The sequence below is a fragment of the Manis pentadactyla genome, chromosome 17 (assembly GCF_030020395.1).
Source record: "Manis pentadactyla isolate mManPen7 chromosome 17, mManPen7.hap1, whole genome shotgun sequence".
In the NCBI taxonomy this organism is placed as follows: Eukaryota; Metazoa; Chordata; class Mammalia; order Pholidota; family Manidae; genus Manis; species Manis pentadactyla.
In genome coordinates this window covers 56711543-56737065 of record NC_080035.1, presented here as the reverse complement: position 1 = coordinate 56737065, position 25523 = coordinate 56711543, and the positions used below count along the sequence as shown (strand labels likewise).

Genomic DNA, 25523 nt, shown 5'->3' with positions numbered 1-25523 from the left:
CTAGGCAAAGACACTATGAAAAAATTAAATTATAGACCAATATCTTTGATGAACATAAGACACAAAAATTCTCAACAAAATATTAGCAAACCAAATTGAAAAATACATCAAAAGGATCATCCATCATGACCAAGTGAGATTTATTCCAGGATGGTATAGTATTTGTAAATGAATCAACATTATACACCACATAACAAAAAGGATAAAAACCACACGATAATTTCAATAGATGCTGAGAAAGCATTTGACAAAATTCAACATCCATTCCTGATAAAAATACTCAATAAAATGGGCAAAATCAACATAATAAAGGCCACAGATGTCAAACCAATAGCTTAACATCATACTCAATCATGAAAAGCTAAAAGCTTTTTCTCTAAGATCAGGAATCAGGCAAGGATGTCCACTCTCCCCACTTTAATTCAACATACTACTGGAGTCCCTAACCATGGCAATCGGACAATACAAAGAGATAAAAGGCATCCAAAATGGTAAGGAAGAAGTTAAACATTTGCAGATGACATGATATTATACCTAGAAAACCCTAAAGACTCCACCAAAAACTGTTAGAACTAATAACTGGATTCAGCAAACTTGCAGGATACAAAATTAATACAAAGAAATCTGTTCTGGTCCTATATACTAACAATGAACTAGAAGAAGGAAAAACCAGGAAAACAATTACATTTATAATTGCATCAAAAAGAATAATATACCTAGGAATAAACCTAACCAAGGAAGCGAAAGACCTTTACTCTGAAAACTTTAAGACGCTCATGAGAGAAATTTTAAAAAGACACAAGTAGAATCCATCCTTTGCTCATGTATAGAAAGAATTAATATTGTCAAAATGGCCATCCTGCCTAAAGCAATTTACAGATTCAATGAAATCCCTATCGAAATACCAACAGCATTTTTTAATGACCTAGAACAAACAGTTGTAAAATTGATACAGAACCACCCCAAATAGCCAAAGCAATCCTGAGAAAGAAAAACAAAGCTGGGTGGATTAGACTCCCTGATTTAAAGTTCTACTACAAAGCTACAGTAATCAAAGCAATAAGTTACTGGCACAAGAACAAACCCATAGATCAGTGGAACAGAACAGAGAGGCCAGATATAAAGTCAAGCATATGTGATCAATTAATGTAAGACAAAGGAGCCATGAATATACAGTGGGGAAAATACAGCCTCTTCAATAACTGGTGTTGAGAAAACTGGATGGCTACATACAAGAGAATAAAGCTGGATTACTGCCTAACTCTATACACAAAAGTAAACTCAAAATGGATCAAAGACCTGAATGGAAGACATGAACCATAAAACTCTTAGAACAAAACATAGGCAAAAATCTCTTGAATATAAGTATGAACAAATTTTTCCTGGACACATCTGCCCGGGCAAGGGAACCAAAATAAAAAATGAACAAGTGGGGACTACATCAAACTAAAAACTTCTGCACAGCAAAGCATACCATCAACTGAACAGAGAAGGCAACCTGTAGTACGGAAAATATATTAGTAAACGATTTGTCTGATAAGGTGTTACCATCCAATATATATAAAGAGCTCATATGCCTCAACACCAAAAAAACAAATAACCCAATTAAAAAAGGGGCAGAGAACCTGAACAGACATTTCTCTAAAGAAGAAATACAGATGGCAAGAGGCACATGAAAAGATGATCCACATCACTAATAATCAGGGAAATGCAAATCAAAACCACAATGAGCTATCACTTTACATGAGTCAGAGAGGCCACTATCCAAAAGAAAGAAATAATGAGTGTTGGCAAAGATGTAGAAAAACAGGAACCCTCCTACACTGCTGGTGGGAATGTCAACTGGTACAGCCACTGTGGAAAGCAGTATGGAGGTTCCTAAAAAACAAAAAAATAGAAATACCATTCAACCCAGTAATTCCACTTCTAAGAATTTACACAAAGAAAACAAAAACCCTGATTCAAAAAAATATATGCACCCCTATATTTATTGCTGCATTATTTACAATAGCCAAGATATGGAAGCAACCATCAATGGATAAAGAAGATGTGGTACATATACAATGGAGTATTATTCAGCCATAAAAGAAAAGAAATCCTGCCATTTGCAACAACATGGATGGATCTAGAGGGTGAAATAAGCCAGGCAAAGAAAGACAAATACCATATGATTTCACTTATTTGTGGAATATAAATACAAAGCAAAACAAAAGGAAGAAAACATCAGTAGACTCTTAGACATTGAGAAGTGACTGGAGGTTACCATGGGGCAGGGGTTGTGGTGGGTGGGTGGGAGGTTGAGGGGGATAAAGGGGCACAAAAATTCTCAATCATAATGTAGGCTGGTCACGGGGATACCATAGCAGCATGGAGAATAGAGTCAATGATTCTGTAACATCTTCCTATGACAGATAGTAGCTGTTCTGGTTGGTTAACTGTTGAACCAATGTGTTGTATACTTGAAACTAATAGAATATTGCATATCAACTATACTTCAATTTTTTAAAAAGGCAAAAAATATATATAAATCACTACTGGTAGTCATGAAAACTGGCATAGGCACATAGGGCAAAACCATTTGGCACTACCATGTAGGATTCAAGATGCATAGTCTCTACAACTCAGCCATTCTACTGGCATATTCCTTGGAGAAATTCTTACTTCAAGAAGAAACATGTAGAAGAATGCTCATAGAAGCATTGTTTGTTCTAAAAATAAAATAACATAAATGTCTACTCAGGGAAGAGACTAAATAGTGGTATACAAATATGGTTTAAGAACACATAGCATGGAAAAAAATAAAGCTATATGCATCCAAATGAACCAATCTCACAAACACAGCAGTGTAAGAAAGTTCTACACACAAAAGCAAAGAGTATGGTGCCATTTACATGTTTTCAGAAACATGGGAAGTTAAACATTATATTGTTTACAGTTTGGCTGTACATGTAAATTCCCTAAAAGAAAGAAAGTGATAAGTTTAAAATCAGGATTTTTGTTATTATTCTTTAGCTTTTACAGATCAATACATATTGCTTTGTGTACATACTTAACAATAAAAGTGTAAATAAATGCACAAAAATCCAGGAAAAAACCCTGGCAGTTATTACTGTAAAATTACTTGAAAAATACCTTTGGAAATATCCATCACTGAATTCATCTCTGAATTTATCATAAACAAGTTTAAGAGAAATGCATACACACATCACACAATTTTCAATAGCTATTTTCTTGGAGACACTGAGTGGGAACCCCTAGCCAGCGCAGCCCAAAGGGTCCACAGCGAGAAAGAGGTGAGGAATAAACAACCTGACGGTGCTGAAGGGCAGGGGGAAGGGGAACCAAGGGCGCTGCGATGCCCCAGTTTGTTCTGCTCTCCTTCTTTCAAACCCCTTCGGCACACAGCTCTCTTCATTCTGCTTGTTGCTAGAATTGCCAGGCCAAATTATTTCCCATCTCTACTTTTCTAACACCTCCTAACTTCTCTCTCTGTCTCCAGGCTCATTCTTCAACCCTCTCCCCACAATGCAGCCAAAACAAGCTGTTTCTAAACTCCATTTCTGTTCATACCATCACTTCATAAGTTAAAACTCCTCCATGGGTCCCACTGGCCTAAGGATAAAGCAGAGTCCACGCTATGCAATTCACAAGCCTTCAAAGGCTTCAGCAAGCCACTCACTTTCTCTGAGCCTCAGCTGCCTTGTTTTTTTTTGTAGATAATTATTTTTTATTGAAGGGTAGTTGACATACAGTATTACATTACATTAGTTTCAGGTGTACAACATAGTGATTCAACATTTATATACATGACAATTCTAGGTTCCAGCTATCACCATACCAAGCTGTTACAGTATCTTGACTATATTCATTACATCCCGGTTACTTATTATTTTACCATTGGAAGTGTATACTTTTTTCTTTTTTGTGAGGGCATCTCTCATATTTATTGATCAAATGGTTGTTAACAACAATAAAATTCTGTATAGGGGAGTCAATGCTCAATGCACAATCATTAATCCACCCCAAGCCTAATTTTCGTCAGTCTCCAATCTTCTGAGGCATAACAAACAAGTTCTTACATGGAGAACAAAATCTTACATAGTGAATAAGTTACATAGTGAACAGTACAAGGGCAGTCATCACAGAAACTTTCGGTTTTGCTCAGGCATTATGAACTATAAACAGGCAGTTCAAATATGAATACTCATTTGATTTTTATACTTGATTTATATGTGGATACCACATTTCTCTCTTTATTATTACTATTTTTAATAAAATGCTGAAATGGTAGGTAGATACCAGATAAAGGTAGAAAACATAGTTTAGTGTTGTAAGAGAGCAAATGTAGATGATCAGGTGTGTGCCTGTAGACTATGTGTTAATCCAAGCTAGACCAGGGCAATAAAACATCCACGTATGCAGAAGATTTCTCTCAGAACAGGGGGGGTGAGGTTCTAAGCCTCACCTCTGTTGATCCCCAATTTCTCACCTGATGGCCCCCCTGCGACTGTGCCTGTCTTAGGTTGTTCCTCCCTTGAGGAATCTTACCCGTCTCTGGCTAACCAGTCATCTTCCGGGGCCATACAGGGAAATGTAAAGTTGGTAAGTGAGAGAGAAGCCTTATTGTTTGAAATGGTTAGCTTTTTATTTCTTTGCATATTTATGCCCTGTAGCTTCTATGCCCAGCATTTGTCTTGAGGTATCTTTACCACTTGGAAGAATTATGATACTCGGTAAATTTGATATGAGGCACGAATTCTATTTAAGGGTTCTAATTAGGAAGGAAGAAGAAAAGCTATAGAAGTAGCAGGCGGAAGAAAACATGGGAAGATTGATTATTTCTTTGACATATCTTCTTGTAGAGTAACTTCAGCATGTATAGGTTTTAAGCTACTACTTAAATTGTGCACACACATTAACATAATAGGAGTATAGTTACATAACCAAAGCTTACCTGTAATTACCAGCCACCTCCAGTGAAACCAAGAAAACCAGTTAGGCACCTTAGGCATTTGTGAAAACTTATCTATGATATGGTGGATATTGTCCAACTGAACTTGAACAGTCTGAGAGAAATCAGACAAATTAAAACAACCCATTCCTGGAGACTGTTCACATCCCTTATGTTCTTTTAACAGTAAATAGTCTGTAGTTGTAAGATTTTGGAGCGCTACAATTTGCACTTCTCCTAATTCTTGGTTGAGTTCCAACAGTATAGATCCAGTCCAATTTGTTGTTTTACTGTATGCACAGGCCACTCAGCTGCCTTGTTTACAAAAGTGTAAATAATAGGACTACTTGGTGTGGTTGTGAAGATGAAATGAGTTAGTACATGTACTGTGCTCAGAACTGCACCTAACACACAGTAAACACTATGGATTATTTATTCTCATGTTATTAATTTCATGGGGACCATACTATATTTTGGAGATAAAAAATCAACACTGAATGCTAATGCCCAGAGAAGTAAATAAAATATATCCGTTCCGTTAAGGAAAAACTTCCCTCACTTTTTTGCAGGTAAATGAATGACTTTTTCCCTGGTATACCATTTGCCTCTCTGAAAGAGTTTGCTTCCTTCCTGCAAGAGCAGGTAACTAGGAGCAATGACCTCCCAAGAGTCAAGGGCACTGTCTTGAGGGGTCATTTGCTTCACACTGATTTTTTTTTTTTACCAAAGAACTTAAAAGAATAAAAAAGGATTTACTGAATATTATACCTATGCTAGGGAAAATATTTCTGAGGGTCATTCCAAATACATACCCAGGATTAATTCAACTATAATGTAAAAGAGCTGTCAAGACACCGATCTGCACAGCCATTGAGAAGGAAGTTGAAATCTCATTATACAAAGCTCTAGGGCATAGGACTTTGTATTCCTCTACTTACTACTATGAGTCATACTACGCCACCAGGTCCAAGGCACACACAGGCCTGAGCCGCAGCACATTCAGCACACAGTGTATTCTATTGAACATCAAATATAACAAAACCATAATTTGAAGCCATAGTGAATGGATCTAAGAGATATAAAATTATGCAATGATATTTTTTCCAAGTGTTTCACCTTATAATTAGAATATGAAAAAGAAATAGGAGAGAAAAAAATACATACTGGGACAAGTCAAAAAACCAAAGTCAAAATATGGAGCTCATTACTAAGAGTTTAATGATTCCAGGTAATGTACCAATTGAATCTGGCCTGAAAATTAACTTAGTCATCAAATATTTACTGGAGATTTCTGCCCCACAGTCTCTAATAAAGGTATTCATGAATCTAGCATACAGAAGACTTTACCTGTGATTCTCCAGATTTCTGTAGGTTTTAAAAATCAGTTTCCTGCATCTCTTCAAGCAAGGGAAACAAAAGCAAAAATGAACACACAGGACTACATCAAACTAAAAAGCTTCTGTACAGCAAAGGACACCATCAACGGAACAAAAAGGCATCCTACAGTATGGGAGAATGTATTTGTAAATGACATATCCGACAAGGAGTTAACATCCAAAATATATCAAGAACTCACATGCCACAACACCCAAAAAGCAAATAACCTGATTAAAAAATGGGTGGAAGATATGAACAGACAATTCTCCAAATAGGAAATTCAGATGGCCAACAGGCACATGAAAAGATGCTCCACATCACTAATCATCAGGGAAATGCAAATTAAAACCACAATGAGATATCACCTCACACCAGTAAGGATCGTCACCATCCAAAAGACAAACAACAACAAATGTTGGTGAGGTTGTGGAGAAAGGGGAACCCTCCTACACTGCTCGTGGGAAAGTAAATTAGTTCAACCATTGTGGAAAGCAATATGGAGGTTCCTCAAAAAACTAAAAATAGAAATACCATTTGACCCGGGAATCCCACTCCTTGGAATTTACCCAAAGAATACAACTTCTCAGATTCAAAAAGACACATGCACCCCTATGTTTACTGCAGCACTTTTCACAATAGCCAAGATATGGAAGCAACCTAAGTGTCCATCAGTAGATGAATGGATAAAGAAGATGTGGTACATATACAATGGAATACTATTCAGCCATAAGAAAGAAACAAATCCTACCATTTGCAACAACATGGATGGAGCTGGAGTATATTATGCTCAGTGAAATAAGCCAAGTGGAGAAAGACAAGTGCCAAATGATTTCCCTCATTTGTGGAGTATAACAATGAAGCAAAACTGAAGGAACAAAATAGCAGCAGACTCAGACTCCAAGAAGGGACTAGTGGTTACCAAAGGGGAGGGGTGGTTGGGGAGGGAGGGAGAAGAGGATTGAGGGGTATTATGATTGGCACACATTGTGTGTGGGGGATCATGGGGAAGACAGTGTAGCACAGAGAAGGCAAATAGTGACTCTGTGGCATCTTACTACACTGATGGGCAGTGACTGCAATGGGGTATGGGTGGGGACATGATAATATGAGTGAATGTAGTAACCACGTTGTTTTTTCATGTGAAACCTTCCTAAGAGTGTATATCAATAATACCTTAATTTAAAAAAGGAAAAAAAAAATCAGCTTCCTGTGTAAAATCAAGTTAAGGGAACGCAAAAACATTTTTTTAAAACAAGAAAAAAGAACAAAAATTTAATGCTAAGGGAGGGGGTTTATGATTTTTATTTGGATATAATAGTCACATGTTCCATGGTGTTTTAATAGCACTGAAGTGAGTGGAAGGAATTTCGGCAGAATCTCTTTTCAGAGCTGTCTACTTTAAAATGGAGGTCATTGATGAGAAAGAACACCCAATTAACTGTCAATTTCTAGGCATTTCCTCAATGCAAGATATTTTATATTGGGAGGGAAAAGAAAGATTAATGAATTAAGGTTACTCAGTTTTTAAAAGGCAACAATGTGCTATGGTCAACCCAAACAGTTCACATTTCTGCTGATCTAATACTGCACAATGTCAATTCCACAGAAAAGAAAGGGAACAAAGTAAGCCTTATTTTACAACTAAAAATCCAAAATGGCAAAGAGAACTGCTGATGATCTAGTATTTTTAGAAGAGCATGCATGATGTTTTATTTACAACAAAGTATAATACAGTACCTTTCCTATATTGCCTGAAAAAAGAAAACATTGATTCCCCAGAATAAAACCTAAGTCAAGATCCTCTAAAATAAGAAAAAATGTGTTCAACTATAAAATGTGTGATGTAGATGAAATGCAGCTTTTCCCTCCTATTCTGTAAGTATTAACCACACTGGTCCTAGTAAGGATTCTGGACTTGACAGAGCCCTCTACATAAATCATCAGAACATTTACCTGTATCGTCCTCTGAATGCCATCAATGTTGACAGACAGTAAGGGTGAAGCCAGGTTCCACGTGCTGGTCACATTTAGTTTCGACCCATCAACTTCCACCTGTTGTGACACCAAATAAGACTGTTACCATGAAGAAAGACCGAAAACTGATCTCAAGTTCATTGCTGCATACAAAGCAGCAGCCATTTTAAACAGATGGCTCCCAAACAACCTGTCATGTTTATTGCTCCCACCATGAAAGACAGGGTCCAACAAGAGTCTTCTCAGCCATCTCTGGGGAGAGGTGAAGGACCTGGGCACAGCTGCCTCTGGGTACTGAGGTTTCAAGTGATTTCCAGTAAGTAACAAACAGCCTTCCAACTCTAAACCTATCTGGACATGCTACATTTACTGCAATTAGACAAGTAATGCATATAAATTCCAGTGACATTTTGCAACCCACACATCAGGGCTTGCATATAATATCCTCTCCAAGGACCAAGAAAGAACTTTTTCTGTGTTAATTTTAATGAAGGACTATGCATTGTTATCTTAATTAAACAGAAGCTTTAATTAGGAAAAATTCTTTGATGTGGAATATTAAAAGTCCATTTGAACTTTGCAAAGTTGTCATATTTTTGTCAATCACAAATGACTAATTTCATCAAGTCAGCATTTATAAACTTCCCAAGAAACATAACCTTTTAAAGCAAATACTTTTAAGAGAAAAACTGTAACTTGCAAAAAACAATATGAAAGTAACTGAGAGGAAAAACAGAGCTAATTTAAAATGGAAAGTACTATTAGTTATTTCTTCCCTTTTACTCACTGATGCCCTAACTCCTTATTATAAAAGGTAGGAAAAACATAACATTAAGTCTACAGTAAACAACCTAACAAAGGGATATTTAAGTTTCAAAATAAACATGTAGTAGAGCCAAGATAGATGATCTCTAACAATTCCTTCACTACCACTTTATTGTCTTAACAAATACTCACTTATGAAAATAGAAAACTCAGACTTATGCTGTTTAGAAAAATATGTGCATATACACATAGATGTGTATGTCTGAATAGATAATTATGCATATGTATTTCCACTAAAAGGTGGTCATAAAGGCCAGAAACAAAGACATGTTAATGGTTATCTAACAAAATATCACCAGGACATGTATTATTCACTCCTTTGTATTTCTGGATTCAGTGGTGTCCCTGTACTACAGCCCAATTTAGTAACTTGGAAGAAAAAAGCAATGGCTTTGGGATCGCATGGACTTGGCCTCACTTGACATTGCTGTTTTACTAACTTAAAGTTTTTGCTAAATTGGAGTGTTAAACCTCTCCGAACATCAGTTTCCAAACTATTCAAGAGGATGTTGTGAAGATAAAATAAGTAAACATTTGAAAGTCTCACTCAACCAATATTTTTGTCATGGTAGCTCCTAAAAATTTTCTCCTTTCTCTTGTCTCTAATGGTTTTAACTATCCTTAAACAAAGGTCAACTGTACTTCCATTGACATGGAATGTCCAGAATCCCAGAGACGGAAGGCAGATTAGTGTTTGCCTTGAGGTGGGAGTGCGGGCATAGCCGGAGGATGAGGGGCGACAGCTCTGGGGTATGGGCTTTTGGATCTGATATGATGAAAATGTTCTAGGATTGATTGTGGTGATGGTTGCACAGCTCTGAGACTATTGACAAGCCAGAGAATTAATGCATTTTAGATGAGTAAACTGTATAGCATGTGAATCATCTCAATAAATCTGAAAAAAATAACAAATGAAAAGGGGGAAATTTAACTTTTTCAAAAATCAGAAGTAGTATTTTTGTGAGAAATTAGAGTAGACCTAAAAAACAGAGATATATAACATGTTCATGAATTAGAAGAGCTTTAATATTATTAAGATGTAAATTCTATTCCAAATGATCTATATTTTCAATGTAATTCCAATCAATATTGTGGCAGGATTTTTTTTTTTTTTGGTAGAAACTGATCAGCTGATTTTATATAGAATAGTGAATAAATTTTTGGAAAAAATTAGCAAATTTGAAGAACTCATGCCACTTGATTTTAAGACCTCCCATAAAACCACAGTAATCAAGAAACTAGTATAAGAACAGATATATTCATTAAGAGAAAAAAACTGAAATCTCAGGGACCCACACGTAAGTAGTTGATTTTCAAAAACAAAAAAATGCCACAATATTAAGCAGGGAAAGTATAGTTTGTCAACAAATAGTACTGGAACGATTGAACATCTATCTTAAAAAAGTAAACCCTGAACTTTAATTCCATAAAAAAAAATCAACTCATAACAATGAAAACTAAATATAAAACCTAAAACTAAAAATCTTCTGGAAGAAAACATGAGAGAAAATCTTTATGATCTTGGTCCAGGCAAAAATTTCTTAGGACACAAAAATGACAAATCTTACAAGAAAAAACAGATGAATTGGACTTTACCAACATTATAAACTTCTGTTTGAAAGACAATGTTTAAGAAAAGGAAAGCCAAACCATAGGTTGGGAGAAAATATTTGCAAAACACATATCTGATAAAGGACTTAACATCCAAAATATACAAAGAATTGACTCTTACAACTCAATAACGAAAAACTGGATTTTTCTTAATAGGGAAAAGATTTGATCAGACACTTCATGAAAGAAGAGAAATAGATGACAAGCACATCATTGATTGGTCATTAGGAAAAGGCAAATTGAAACTAGAATGAACTAACACTATACACCCACTAGGATGACTAAAATGAAAAAGAATGATAATACTAAGAGCTGACTAAGATATTGAACAATCAGAGCTTTTACACATTTCTGGTAGGACTGAAAAATAATAGACCCACTTTAGGAAACTCCAAATAACTGAAAAGATATGTATATACAAAGACCTATTCATGAAGTTCATAGAAGCTTGTTTATGATAGCAGACAAGATACAGAAAAATGTTTCCATCAGCCTCAAACCAGAAAAAAAAAACCAAAAGCCCAATGAACTGATTAAGGAATAAACAAATATGGTATTGGGAAAATACAATTTACAGTGGAGAAGTAATTACCTTTTTTTTCTCAATTATCTCAAAAGCATTGTGCTAAGTGAAAAAAAGCTGACACAAAAGAGTAGGCATTGTGTGGTTCCATTTATATGAAATTCTGAAAAGGGCAGAAATCAGGTCAGGGGTTGTCAGGGCCAAGGGCACGAGGGTGACTTTGGTTAGGAAGGGGCGTGAGGGGAAGTGTTCGGGGTGATGGAAATGTTCTGAATCTTGATTTGGTGGTGATTATACAATCATTTATATTTGTCAAAACTCAATCAGACCATACAATTAGAAAGAACAAATTTTATGTAAATTGTATCTCGATAAATCCAACTTAAAAAATGAAAACACAGGAAAAAATTCTACCTCTTCAAAAATTGAAAATAGTACTTTTTAAATACCTTTGATTTACTTCCCTTACTGATAAACTGACTTCTCTCCCTGCATCCTCTGCTACTGAACGAGTGGATGTGAACATTAACTTGGGGAAAAAGACAAAAGGGAAGTTCCTCCCAGGTAGAAACATGAAAATGAAAATAGGTCCTTTCAAGTCTGTGTGGATTATAGGAAGGAAAGATTCAGAGGGAAGATGCAGAGGTCAGAGTCCCTATTTCCTTTTTGTGTGGACCTTGTGAACAGGTAGGGGGAGGCAGGGGAGAGAGATAGGTGAAAACATTTTGACAGGTACCAGGTACCCTAAAAATATCTGGGCTGGGAGTCCACATCTGGAACAGTCCAAGGAGACTGCAGGCTTCTAGTAAGGCCCAGGGCTTGGTTTCATGGCATTCTTAAGTGGTGTCAGAGCAACAGCACAGGAGGAAGTCTGGACAGATGACATGAGTACATCACGGTAGGAATCCAGAAATGTCTACCTGTCCCAGTGAGATGACTAGAGGAAGACTGGGTCAGGATAAAGACCACCTAGTACAGGGGACTCCATGACTGCAGGCAAGTAGAAACCAGAACTATGGGTAGTAGAAACCTCTTCCGTGACAATCAGGATGAATCATTACTCAACAGCCACCGGTCTAGATCCTTGCAGCAAAGCCTTGTAAGGACAGTGTGGGTCTGAGTTCACCTCCAGAGGTATGAGGGGAGTCTGACCACGTTCTCAAAGGCCCCTTTTCCATTCACCCAGACTCCACACCTGGAGGAAACCGGAGAAGGGCAAGGAAACCTGAAACACTACAGTATCTGAAAAACACTTTAAACTAAAAGAGCCCAAGATCCTGTTTATTTTTTTCTTCCCCTTCACGTCTTGCTAAAGGTAGAGGGTTTATGGGGAAGATTACATGTGATAGACAATTTTTAAAACTGCATTTCCTTGTACACATGTTAAGTAATGAGTATAATTTTATAACTTCACTGTACAACTGGGGCAAGGGAGTTAACAGAGCTCCAAATCATAAACTATGAAACATATCTGCAAATTATAAATGAAGGAAGAGAACATGCTGAAAGCAACCATCATATGCCTTCTCAGGACTCAATCAGTAAACAGATTTCTCCAAAAGCATAATCTTGAACAGTAGATGCAATGATTATATTGATGCTATCATTACATAAGTGAAATCCAGGTATAAGTATAAACTATAGGATAGGGAATGTTTCTTTGAGCATTTTAATAATATAGAAAGGCAGGGACAAACTGAACTGAAGAATTCTTGTTACCATGCCATATATATTGTCTACATCTAATTCTTTAACCAAGAGTGACTGAAGCAGGAGTTATAGACTAGAAGTAGCAATTCATTATCATGACACTGAGAACCTGACATAAAGAACTACCCTATCTTTTCAATGGCTAAAACTAATGGAAAATGAACTTTAGGGCAAATTAAATAACATATTTGGTGAGAGGGTATTAGGGTAACAAGCTTTACAAGGAAAAGCTGTGGACTTCCCATGTTTATACCCTGCTACCCACCCTAGTGTAACATAAATACTAATCAGAAAATAACTAATACTGAATCTTTGCATAAAATTTTCAAAACAAAATATTTTTATAAAGAAAGATAAATTAAGAGCACATAATACACGAAGAACTACTCAAAGAAACACAGGAAGAGTTCAGATAAATAATTCTGCAAAGTCTCAAAGACAACCATAGGAAATGTGACTCCTCTTTAAAAAAAATGAGCTCAAAGAAGAAAAACAAAGGTTCAAAGAAGAGATCATATAACAACAGAAGGAAATGAAAATAAAGCTGGTAGAACTCAGAAAAAATATGAAGAGAAAAATAACATTAGAGAGACAAAGGCCACATTAAGAAGCAACCAAAAATAGAATAAATGTGAGTAAAAAGAAAGAGAAGGACACAGAGAAATCATATAAAAAATGGAAAAGACTAACAATATAAAAACAATTTCTAGATAAGACAACAGTTATGAAGAAGGGAAAAATGGGATCTAAGAATATTTTAAAAGTCTTCTTCAAAAAGGCTTATAAAGGAAAAAAAGCAAATGTAAATTCAAAGACATTATAGGTTAAACCTTTCCCAAATAAATAAAGCCTTGATTTTGAAGAACAATGGTGTTTATGAAACCTAAGAATAAAGAAAGAATTGTTTGGACATTTAGGCAAGAGTATGGTAAGAATCATATGTAGGTAGAAATCATGCATAAGCAGGGAAAAGCTTCAGGTCAGTCTAATTTCTTAAGAGCAGCACTGATACAGATGACCACAGAGCACGTGGTCTAAGTACTAAAAAAAGAAAATACTGTCCCCTCCATTTTATACCCAGCCAAGATGTCCTTAAAGAGTGTAGTACATCTTGTAGTAATGAAGAAAAGTAAGCACTCCTTTTTTTAAAAAAATGAGGCATTTCTGTGTATACTAATAGGAAACCATCCCCGAGAAAACACAGAATAGTGTATATAGTATGACATTATTTGTCAAGGAAAAATAAGAACCTGTAAGTGTGTGTTTTTAAATGCATGCAGTATCTCTAGACAAATGTCTAAGAGGAGCAAAGGGCCTGAGTGACAGGGATGGAAGGAAGGATTGCTTTCCACTGCAAACCTATTCATACCTTTTAATTTCTTATACATGTGTATTGTATATTTAAAAAAATTAAAATGTTAAGTGTAAGTGCCTAATTCCTCTCTATTTACAGCATGCAATCAATACCTACTTTAGATCTTTTACTAATAAGCACACAACAGAGTGGCAGTTCTTTTAAAACTTCACGTTGGTTAAAAAAGCAATACTCATTACAATATCTCTGGTCGTAGATTTACTGACTTCACCCACAGCACCCAATTTTACAATGTATTCAATCTCTCTTTCTCAACTCTCTTCTTCATCTAAAAATGAGGGATGTGACCCAGCAATGCTAAAGATCTCTTCCAGGTCTAAAATTCTGTGATTTTACAGTTGCAAAGCCCTTTCACTGATGACATATTTAGGTAGTTAAATTTCTGATATGGCAAATTTCAAATTAGAAAGCAATTTTTTGGTTTTGTGTTGCTTGAGCACCTCTGTTGGGGCTGGAAGTTTTTAAGACCTTTCCTTTAAAAGACCAAAAAAACTAAGTCAATAGACCAACACTGAAGTGACAAATGACATAATAATAATACCCTGGAGCTCAAATAAAACTTCAAACCTCTCAAGGCAGACAATACTGTGGAAATGTTCTAGCCCTATGAGAACACTAGAATATCTAAAATTATTTTAAAACTCTATTTTAAAAATAACCCAAAGACATATCATCTGTTTAGAAATACTACCCAAACATAAAGATTTTGTCTTTACTTTAACTAGACCTAGGACTCAAGTGCACCAAGTTTACATTAATTATCATATTAATATTGACCCATACTCTTGGCAGACCTCTTAAAAATTAGAACCAATGAGAGATAAGTCCTCTTATTTTCTTGTATCATCCGCCATCTTCTGTCCTTCACTGATATGTCTTATTTTCCTTACTGGCATTCCTTTCCTGGCATCTTCCCCTCTGCTTTCAGCATGTACAGGACTCCCATATTTTCACAGCATGTGCACTTGACCCACTATGTTCTCCAACTACCAAACTACTGGTAGTTTGCATCTCTCCTTTTCTCTGACAGGTTCTAGAACAAGTGCTCTGTATCTGTTTCCTACTACATACCTTTCCCCATAACCTTCTACAATCTGGCTACTAAAACTATATTCGAAAAGGTCATAAATATTAAGCAATTTTTGTACTATCTTAATTGTTATTACCCTTTACTTCTCAGCAAGAAGGAAAACCTCTCTGAGGAGGTGATCTTTTAAGATCTGAAGAGTCAGTAGGAATTAGTGTGAAAGCAATAGGTGGGTGTGTGGGGATATTCCAGAGGTAATATCATGTTTAAAGAAAAAAAATCCCTGAGGCGAGTAGGAGCTTAGCTTATTTGAAACCAGTGTGCAGAATATAGAAAGTGGGACACCCAGACAGAGTGGAGAGCAAAGGGAAACACCACAGGACCTTAGCTGGAGAGGAATAACATCAGCTTTGTGTTTTTAAAAGGTCATTCTGGCTACAATTTGGACAATGAATTTGATGAAACAAAAATAAAAATTACAGTGACCAGGTCTAGACTCTTGGTAGCAGAGAGAAGTGGAATATTCAGGAATAATACAAACTGGAGAATGAAAGTGGGAAGTATGAATATGGAGTCTACATATGGAAGAGTCACTGAGGAAAAGGGAGGGTGAGCTTATTAGAAAAATGGCAGAACTGCAGCACAGCGCCGGACACTCGGCTGCAGTGGGACACCACGCACACGTGCTGATCTGAGCCTGCCTTGGTACGCGATTTTTCTCCAGCAATGCTCAGGTACTTTGATGTAGGCATAAAGAAGATGGAGGCTGAGTTCACCTAAATTTGGAATTGATGGAAGAATGAAGGGGTATTTGTAAGTAAATGACTGTAACTACAGACTAGGGAATCTGAACTGGATAAAGGATGGACAAACAGGTGTGGAGGCTGTGGATGAAAAGAAAGCATAAGAACTGATGGTTGTTTTGAGGCAGAGAAACAGGCCATGAACTAGCTGCTGACCTTCAATTTCAGGGGCAGGGATGCAGGGGAGGGAACCTGGAGGTTCTCAGGAGGGAAGGGAGGCAGTGATACGGATCAGTGATGTGAACATCAAGGAATGAGGGTTTTCCAGGAGGGAGGGAACAGTAGTCTAGAATGACACTAGGAGAAGAGCCATCCCATATCCCATCTCTGAGGTGCACATGCTATGAGAGAAAAACAACTGCCAGGATTCTCTGAAGGCAAGTGGCAGAACATTCAAGAAAAGGCTGAGAAGACAGGGAAGTTTATTGACAACAAGGCAAGAGAAGTAATGGACACTGTGGAATGGCTTGAGAGGAAGGGAAGACATTGTATCCGAGAGCACGGGTGACTGGAGAACGCTTTCCAACAGCTGATTTCTCTCCATCCTCATCACTACCACCTTAGCCAAACCGGCCACCCCCTCTCACCTGAACTACTTACTGCAATCGACTAGTCTTCCCACATCTTCGATTAGTTCTCTTCACTATAGACACGATTAATTTTTTACAGACATAAAACTGATCACTTACAAAATCAGAGATAAAGGGGAAATAGCGACAATGTTAGAATGACCAAATGGAGGTCCTGCCCAGTATTGAAAAGTGTAAACTCCAAAGATGTATAATACTACAGTCTTTAGTATAAGGACATCGTATGTTAACCATTCTGTAATCATTTAAATATTACATTCTATTTCAAGTATTGACTTTGTAAGTTCAAATTAATCAAAGCAAGGCTACGGTGGGTAGAACTCATGAAATTCATCTCAACAGGCTCTATTTTCAGAAAACATTTGCACAGCTTCAAGAGATCAGTTTAGTTAAAAAGTATTCACAATTAGAATATTTATGATGTTAAAACAACAGTTCAAAAACATGATTTCTTTCCTATTTCAAGAAAACCTTTTCTCATATTTAATCATCTACCTGTAACTCTGTATTCCACTGAAAGCATTTAAGTGCACTGGTGGTACAAATAATGTTGATGGCAAACATTTTCCACGGGTTGTTTGGAACATTCAGTTTTCCTATCTACGTAATCATAAGGGAAAAAGAAAGTACACACCCTAAAATAATTTGACATTTGAGAGAGATTACTTACATCCTTTACCATTTAAAAAAAAAGGCATTTCCTCAGAGATACCTCATGACACAGTTAGAATACTACAGCTTCCATTGCAGTGGGCACCTGCTGAACAATTTTTTTCAACATTAGGAATGTAAAAGTTACAAAACAAAATACTTTCCAAAAAGCATTTCCAAAAATAACAAAAATTTGGGAAGAGACAGGCTATAAGAAGTGTTTTTTGATTTGCCATACAAGTCTTCTTTTTTATCATACACAAATTCTAAATTATTTTTTGTCATCAAATGTTAAGATTAGCATTGTGTAGAATTAAATCTAAATAATGTTTCCACTATTTTAAAAAGTCTCAGATCATGTATCTTGATTCTGTTTCTGAAAACAATATGAAGGATAAAAAGATTTGTTGATCAAGCTAAAATGAATTCTCAAAAATAAGTAACTAGTGTCTGCTCCCTTATGAGGCTTTCATAGTATATCTTAAAAATAATCACTGCACAAAAGGTGGAAAAAGATCTGAACCTTTCTCATTTGACGATTAGGCTGAAAAGGATTTTAGAAACAATGTACTCCAACCCACCCCTCTCCTCCTCCTATTTCACATAAAAGGAAATTAAAAAGCCATATAAATTACATAAGGCATAGATGGAATTACCTTGCAATTCTCAAAGTATTTCACTTAAATTCACACGTCAAAGCAAAAGTAACACAGGTAATATAAATATAGTGCTTGTATATAGTAGACACACACTGCATATTTGTACCTTGCAAGAAGACTGTTCTAGACATAAAGATGTTTATTGGTTCTTTGGTTCTTATCTCTTAACTACTGCTAATAAAAAGATGATTATTAAATTGTATATCAATAGATGAGGTATAGCCACACTCCCCAATAACAAAGAAATCTGTATGTTGCACACTTAACAAAATTGGGATATTGCCATCACCTAACATATGACACTGACTTCTACATAAACTGCTGCTAGGTATGTGAGAACACAAACATTTTGTTTTTAAATTCTAAAAGATGTTGACAGCAAGAAGCATGTAACTTTCCTGTTATTTAGATCTAATAACTTGCCTAAGTTACTGGCTTCAACATTAATTTCTCAGGTAAAACACAACAAAAAAAATGCAAACTTTAAAAAAATCTATTATAATGATTCTTAACATTTTAATATGAACTATACACAGTCTTGTGTTAATGTAACACAAAATGTTACATGATTTTATTTTATAAAAATGAAGTGTTTTAGTATTTCAGGATAAAGAATATCTATGGTAGATGGTAGATATTCTTTATCCTAAAATACTAAAATACTTTATTATTCCAAGATACAGTTTGATGGCTCTAGTGCCCTCTCAAGAGTAAAATGAGATGCTTCTTTTCTGAACACCAAAGGACAACCATTTTTCATAAGTTTCCTCTTCATCACTATCATCTTAGAAATAATCTTTTATTTCTCTTCTAAAATATATACATAATAATGACAAAAACCTCAAGAGGAATTAGACATAATGATGGTGAAGATCTGTTCATCTGCCACAAAAGATTATATTAAATATGCATGTGTTATAAATGTAATTAAATATATCTCAAAGGATGTCAATTGCTAAAGCAAATTTTTGGTACTGATCTACTATCACCCAGGTTGACTACTTTCTGTTTAATTATCACCTCATTAATTGATCAGTAACAACTTTAATTTCAGTTTGCATGATTTAAAAAGAAATCCCACATTATTTTGCCCACACTTTAATTATAGTAGTAGTTTCTTTTGGATTGGTGTGATAAGGTCATTCTCTGCAGATAATACTGTAAATTATATCAGCTTAATGAATAACTCTTAGGAGATAAGCTTAACATGAGGAGCAACTGAAGCTGCCTTCACTTCTGCCAAATCTACCAAATTGTGGTGGAATCCTGGGTTTTCTATGTGGTATTGTTGCCAATAGTTAACAGGATGCTTATGTTTGAACCTCAACTGCATAAGTTACCAAACTGTTCAGCTCTCCACTTCCTCACATGTAAAACCTATGCTCGTAAAGTGGTTCTGAGGAATAAAGTGAAGCACTTACAGTGGTGCCTGGCACATAATAAGCCCTGAATAAATGCTACCTGCTGAATTTAGTGATACTGGGTGCTCCTCCCACAATAATGATATTCTGGATCTTTTTTTCTCCTTTTCCAAACATACCTACTTCTGCTTGTTCTTCTATTTTTCCTGTTCTTTCATTAATACCTCCTCTATTACTTACTCTTTTAATTTCATCTGATTCCTACTGGCATCTCTTTTGCTTTCTGTATGTCTTTGCTACCACAGATGTCCCCCAGGACACCCCCATTACCTAGGCTGCTGGTTCACCACCTCAGAACCCGCACCTGACTCCAGTGGCCTCCAGGACGTACGATAATGCCTAGGGCTCCCTCCTCCAAAATTTCCATATGCTGCAATTGCAACATGCTCTTTCTTAATATGCCTCCTTTATATGATCTGTGACTGTTTAGCAATCTACTACTACATACAGTTTGCCCTGACAGTCCACTTCTCCTGGCCAACAACAAATATATTTGATGTTCTATTTTCAATGCTCCTCCCTACCAGGTATTATTCAGCAGTTATGTGCTCTTTCTCAGTCGCGGTGGCCATCAGTGACATTATTCCTAATATGTATACTAAGATGTTTTATCTCCTTTTTACACTACAATACCAATAACATATATTTGATTAGTTTTGTTTGTGTTTTAAAACTGTATTAGCAAATTTACTCCCAAAAGTATTAGTATATGCTTTTTTTTGGGGGGAGGGTTCCCCTTTTTCCACATCCTCACCAATACTTGTTATTTCTTGTCTTTTGGGTACTGACCATTCTGACTGGTGTGAGGTGATATCTCACTGTGGTTTATTTATTTATTTATTATTTTTATTTTGGTATCATTAATCTACAATTACATGAGGAACATTATGTTTACTAGACTCCCCCTTTCACCACGTCCCCCCCACATACCCCATTAGTCACTGTCCATCAGTGTAGTGAGATGCTGTAAAATCACTACTTGTCTTCTCTGTGTTGCACAGCCCTTCCCGTGCCCTCACACACATTATACATGTTAATCATAAGGCCCCCTTTCTTCTTCCCCCACTTCTCCCTCCCTTCCCACCCATCCTCCCCAGTCCCTTTCCTTTTGGTAACTGTTAGTCCATTCTTGGGTTCTGTGATTCTGCTGCTGTTTTGTTCCTTCAGTTTTTTCTTTGTTCTTATATTCCACAGATGAGTGAAATCATTTGATACTTGTCTTTCTCTGCCTGGCTTATTTCACTGAGCATAATACCCTCTAGCTCCATCCAAGTCGTTGTAAATGGTAGTGTTTGTTTTCTTCTTATGGCTGAGTAATATTCCATTGTGTATGTGTACCACATCTTCTTTATCCATTCATCTGCTGATGGACACTTAGGTTGCTTCCATTTCTTGGCTATTGTAAATAATGCTGCAATAAACATAGGGGTGCATCTGTCTTTTTCAAACTGGGCTGCTGCATTCTTAGGGTAAATTCCTAGGAGTGGAATTCCTGGGTCAAATGGTATTTCTATTTTTAGTTTTTTGAGATACCTCCATACTGCTTTCCACAATGGTTGAACTAATTTATAATCCCACCAGCAGTGTAGGAGGGTTCCCCTTTTCTCCACATCCTCGCCAGCATTTGTTGTTGTCTTTTGGATGTTGGCCATCCTTACTGGTGTGAGGTGATATCTCATTATGGTTTTAATTTGCATTTCCCTGATGATTAGCAATGTGGAGCATCTTTTCATGTGCCTGTTGGCCATCTGAATTTCTTCTTTGGAGAAGTGTCTGTTCAGATCCTCTGACCATTTTTTAAAAGGACTATTTGCTTTTTGTTTGTTGAGGTGTGTGAGCTCTTTGTATATTTTGGATGTCAAACCCTTATTGTATATGTCATTTATGAATATATTCTCCCATACTGTAGGATGCCTTTTTGTTCTACTAATGGTATCCTTTGCTGTACAGAAGCATTTTAGTTTGATACAATCCCACTTGTTTATTTTTGCTTTTGTTTCCTTTGCCTGGGGAGATACATTCATGAAGAAGTTGCTCATGTTTATATTCAAGAGAGTTTTGCCTGTATTTTCTCCTAAGAGTTTTATGGTTTCATGACTTACATTCAGGTCTTTGATCCATTTCGAGTTTACTTTTGTGTATGGGGTTAGACAGTGATCCAGTTTCATTCTCTCACATGCAGCTGTCCAGTTTTGCCAACACCAGCTGTTGAAGAGGGTGTCATTTCCCCATTGTATGTCCATGGCTCCTTTATTGTATATTAATTCACCATATATGCTTGGGTTAATATCTGGACTCTCTAGTCTGTTCCATTGGTCTATGGGTCTGTTCTTGTGCCAGTACCATATTGTCTTGATTACTGTGGCTTTGTAGTAGAGCTTGAAGTTGGGAAGTGAGATCCCCCCCTACTTTATTCTTCCTTCTCAGGACTGCTTTAGGTATTTGGGATCTTTTGTGGTTCCATATGAATTTTAGACCTATATGTCCCAGTTCACTGAAGAATGCTGTTGGTATTTTGATAGGGATTGCACTGAATCTGTAGATTGCTTTCAGCAGGATGGCCATTTTAACAATATTAATTCTTCCTACCCAAGACCATGGGATGAATTTCCATTTATTAGTGTCCTCTTTAATTTCTCTTAAGAGTGTCTTGTAGTTTTCAGAGTATAGGTCTTTCACTTCCTTGGTTAGGTTTATTCCGAGGTATTTTATTCCTTTTGATGCTATTGTGAATGGAATTGTTTTCCTGATTTCTCTTTTTGCTAGTTCATCATTAGTGTATAGGAATGCAACAGATTTCTTTGCATTAATTTTGTATCCTGCAACTCTGCTGAATTCAGATACTAGTTCTAGTAGTTTTGGAGTGGATTCTTTAGGGTTTTTTATGTACAATATCATGTCATCTGCAAATAGTGACATTTTGGCTTCTTCCTTATCAATCTGGATGCCTTTTATTTCTTTGTGTTGTCTAATTGCCATGGCTAGGACCTCCAGTACTATGTTGAATAAAAGCGGGAAGAGTGGGCATCCTTGTCTTTTTCCCAGTCTTAGGGGAAAAGCTTTCAGCTTCTCGCTGTTAAGTATGATGTTGGCTGTGGGTTTGCCATATATGGCCTTTATTATGTTGAGGTATTTTCCCTCTATACCCATTTTATTAAGAGTTTTTATCATGAATAAATGTTGAATTTTGTCGAATGTTTTTTTAGCATCTATGGAGATGATCATGTGGTTTTGTCCTTCTTTTTCTTGATGTGGTGGATGATGTTGATGGATTTTCCAATGTTGTATGATCCTCTTGATGTATTTTTAAATTTGGTTTGCTAATATTTTGTTGATAGTTTTGCATCTATGTTCATCAGGATATTGGTCTGTAATTTTCTTTTTTTGTGGTGTCTTTGCCTGTTTTTGGTATTACAGTTGATGCCGGCTTCATAGAATGTTTGGAGGTATTCCCTCCTCTTCTATTTTTTTGGAAAACTTTAAGGAGAATGGGTATTATGTCTTCTCTAAATGTCTAAAATTCAGCATTGAATCCGTCTTGGCCAGGGGTTTTGTTCTTGGGTCGTTTTTTGATTACCAACTCAGTTTCATTGCTGGTAATTGGTCTGCCCACTGTACTATTAAGAATTCAATAAATACATCTAAATCTGTTTCTATACTTTCTTATGAAACACCATGAGTTCACAACAATCCCTCTAATTCCAATCCAACACCACATTCTAGTCTGGCCCTATTCTGTATATGTAACTCTCTTCTCTGACATTGAGAAACCTGCCTTCCAACTATCCACCTACCTACCAAGTTTGTTACTTTTTTCTTTCTCAGTTTATCCAACATACATATGTATCATCTTCCTTGATTGTATCTCATAATAATTCAAAGAGTATATGTTAGAAAAATAATATGATGGTGCTTTACCATAAAAAGGTCAACTGATTTGACACTAGTGTGAAATTTAAAAAAAAATAGTTTTCTCTTTGGAGAAAAAAAGGAATAGTGTACTAAATGATCAGTTTGGGAACTTAGGACAATGAAATAACTGTAATGCAACAGGCTTAAAAAAAGAGCATCAATTTATAGGATGTGTGGAATGTGCCTTAAAACACTCTAGTAATTTTTTAATGGTGAAGTAGATAGGTAAAACAAGAACAGCACAAGGTACTCACTGTACCATTCTCTCCATTTTGTGTATATTTTAACTTTTCCCTAGTAAAAAGTTAAAGAAAATGGATCACGTCACACCAACTATTTGGACAGTCATCTTTGGTACTAAAAAACTCCAGTACGTACTGTCAATTAATTATCAAGCCAATGTGGGCATAGGGAGAGATGGTTTAAAGACTGAGTCACATCACAAGTGGTGGTGACAAAAGTTGACTCATCCTAAGAGATACACAATTTACTACATTTTGCTTCTTTGATCCTTTTTAACTCCCACTATTGCTGACATCTCTCTAGTCTAGCTCCCAAATTCGATTATCAACTACTAAGTCAAATACTCTTTCTCTTTCTTTTCCTACTTGTAATCCATCCAAATAGAAAAAGTTCCCAAAGTTCTATTGCCAGTTAGCTACAATTCTATACTTCCACTGACCAGTTAAAAATGTGGCTTTAGTATGTCTTACAAGTTTTCTCATTTTGAAATCTTTCCTGGCTTCTGGCTGCTTAATAAATAAAATTCTAACTTCTCAATGTGGTCCTCCAGGTCTTCCATACTAATGGTCTCAATCTAACACCCTATCATTCTGATTTTTCTCCCCATTACATTCAATAAACATGCACAACTCCTTGTTCCCTGAACTTTATTCTATTTCCTATACTTGGAATTTTCAACTCAACCCAATAGACTTCTAACATCTATTCTTCATTACCTTCTACACATGCTATTTACATTGTTAAGTTTGCTCTTAACTTTCTGCTTCACCCTCCCTTAACCCACCTACATGACCCCCAGTTCTCTGCTGTATTGGATGGAGTCTCCTTTGAGTTTCTATGACATTTTGTATCTTTATGAGCTTACCAAATTATGCCTTTTATTGCAATCACTAAGTGTACTGATCTCAACACCTCCCAACTAACCAGAAGCTTACAAGGGCAGCTTACTACCTTATTCTCTCTGGTCCCTCATAAAGAGCTTGGCACCGTGACCTCAGGTCAACAACTGGTGGATCACTGATTAGATACCTACTGTATTAAAGATAAAAATGATCAGTGATATACTTCACTGTGATAGCCTTTTATTTATTTCTATCTTTTATAGTATCTTTTATCTTAATTTTTATTTACTTACTTGGTAGTTGAAAAGCTACCAAAGCTATGTTTTTAAACTTAACTATCATTAAAATAAAGCAGACAAAAACACAGTCTTAAGGCATGTTATTCAGATAAGGAGCTTTTATCTTAGATTGTTTAACCACTGACAACATAGTTCTAATTCGAACTCCCCAAGACAGCTTTTGGTAAGACTAATAAAGAAGTTTTTAAGTAAAAATATTTTGAGTCATAATGTCCTGTGAAGTGTTGATAATATTGTATTTAAAAATACGTATGTACTTATAGTAGTAGACTAAAGTTATTCCAAAGCCATAAAGGACTTCATTAAACCCTTTTATGATACAAAATCCACAAACGATCTAATATAACAAAGATGAACACTGCATCTCCTGCTCACATATACACAGCCAAGCATATTTAACATAGCTCATTTAAAGACAAAGAATTTCAAAACAAATTAAAAATGCCACTTAAGAGTCTACCCCATTTCTAGGGTTTCATTTTCTTCCCCATACAAAACCATCAATTCTAATTGTTAGATAAATCCTTTTAATTCTGATGACTGTGAACAAAGTAACACCATCCTGTTATTTGTAAAGCTATGCTCCCAAACAGGAGAATAATACTGCTGGGAGCCTGGAAAAAGGGCATGACTAATATATCAGTTACTAGGAGTAACACACCCATCATGGCCAAACTGAAGGCTAACAGGAAAGTGGTAAATGGAGAACTACCAGAAACAGTACAAGAAA

At 36.1% G+C, this 25523-nt stretch overlaps 1 protein-coding gene across 6 annotated transcripts in view; it reads right to left on the bottom strand.

Moving 5' to 3' along the window:
- The window catches only part of PCCA (propionyl-CoA carboxylase subunit alpha), a 358555-nt gene that overhangs the window by 72552 nt on the left and 260480 nt on the right, over positions 1-25523 (bottom strand). For all 6 annotated transcript variants that reach the window (XM_036893600.2, XM_036893604.2, XM_057494481.1 and 3 more), the window contains one exon: positions 8282-8380. In XM_036893600.2, coding sequence (XP_036749495.2) covers positions 8282-8380 — 99 coding nt within the window. The remainder of the gene's footprint in view (positions 1-8281; positions 8381-25523) is intronic.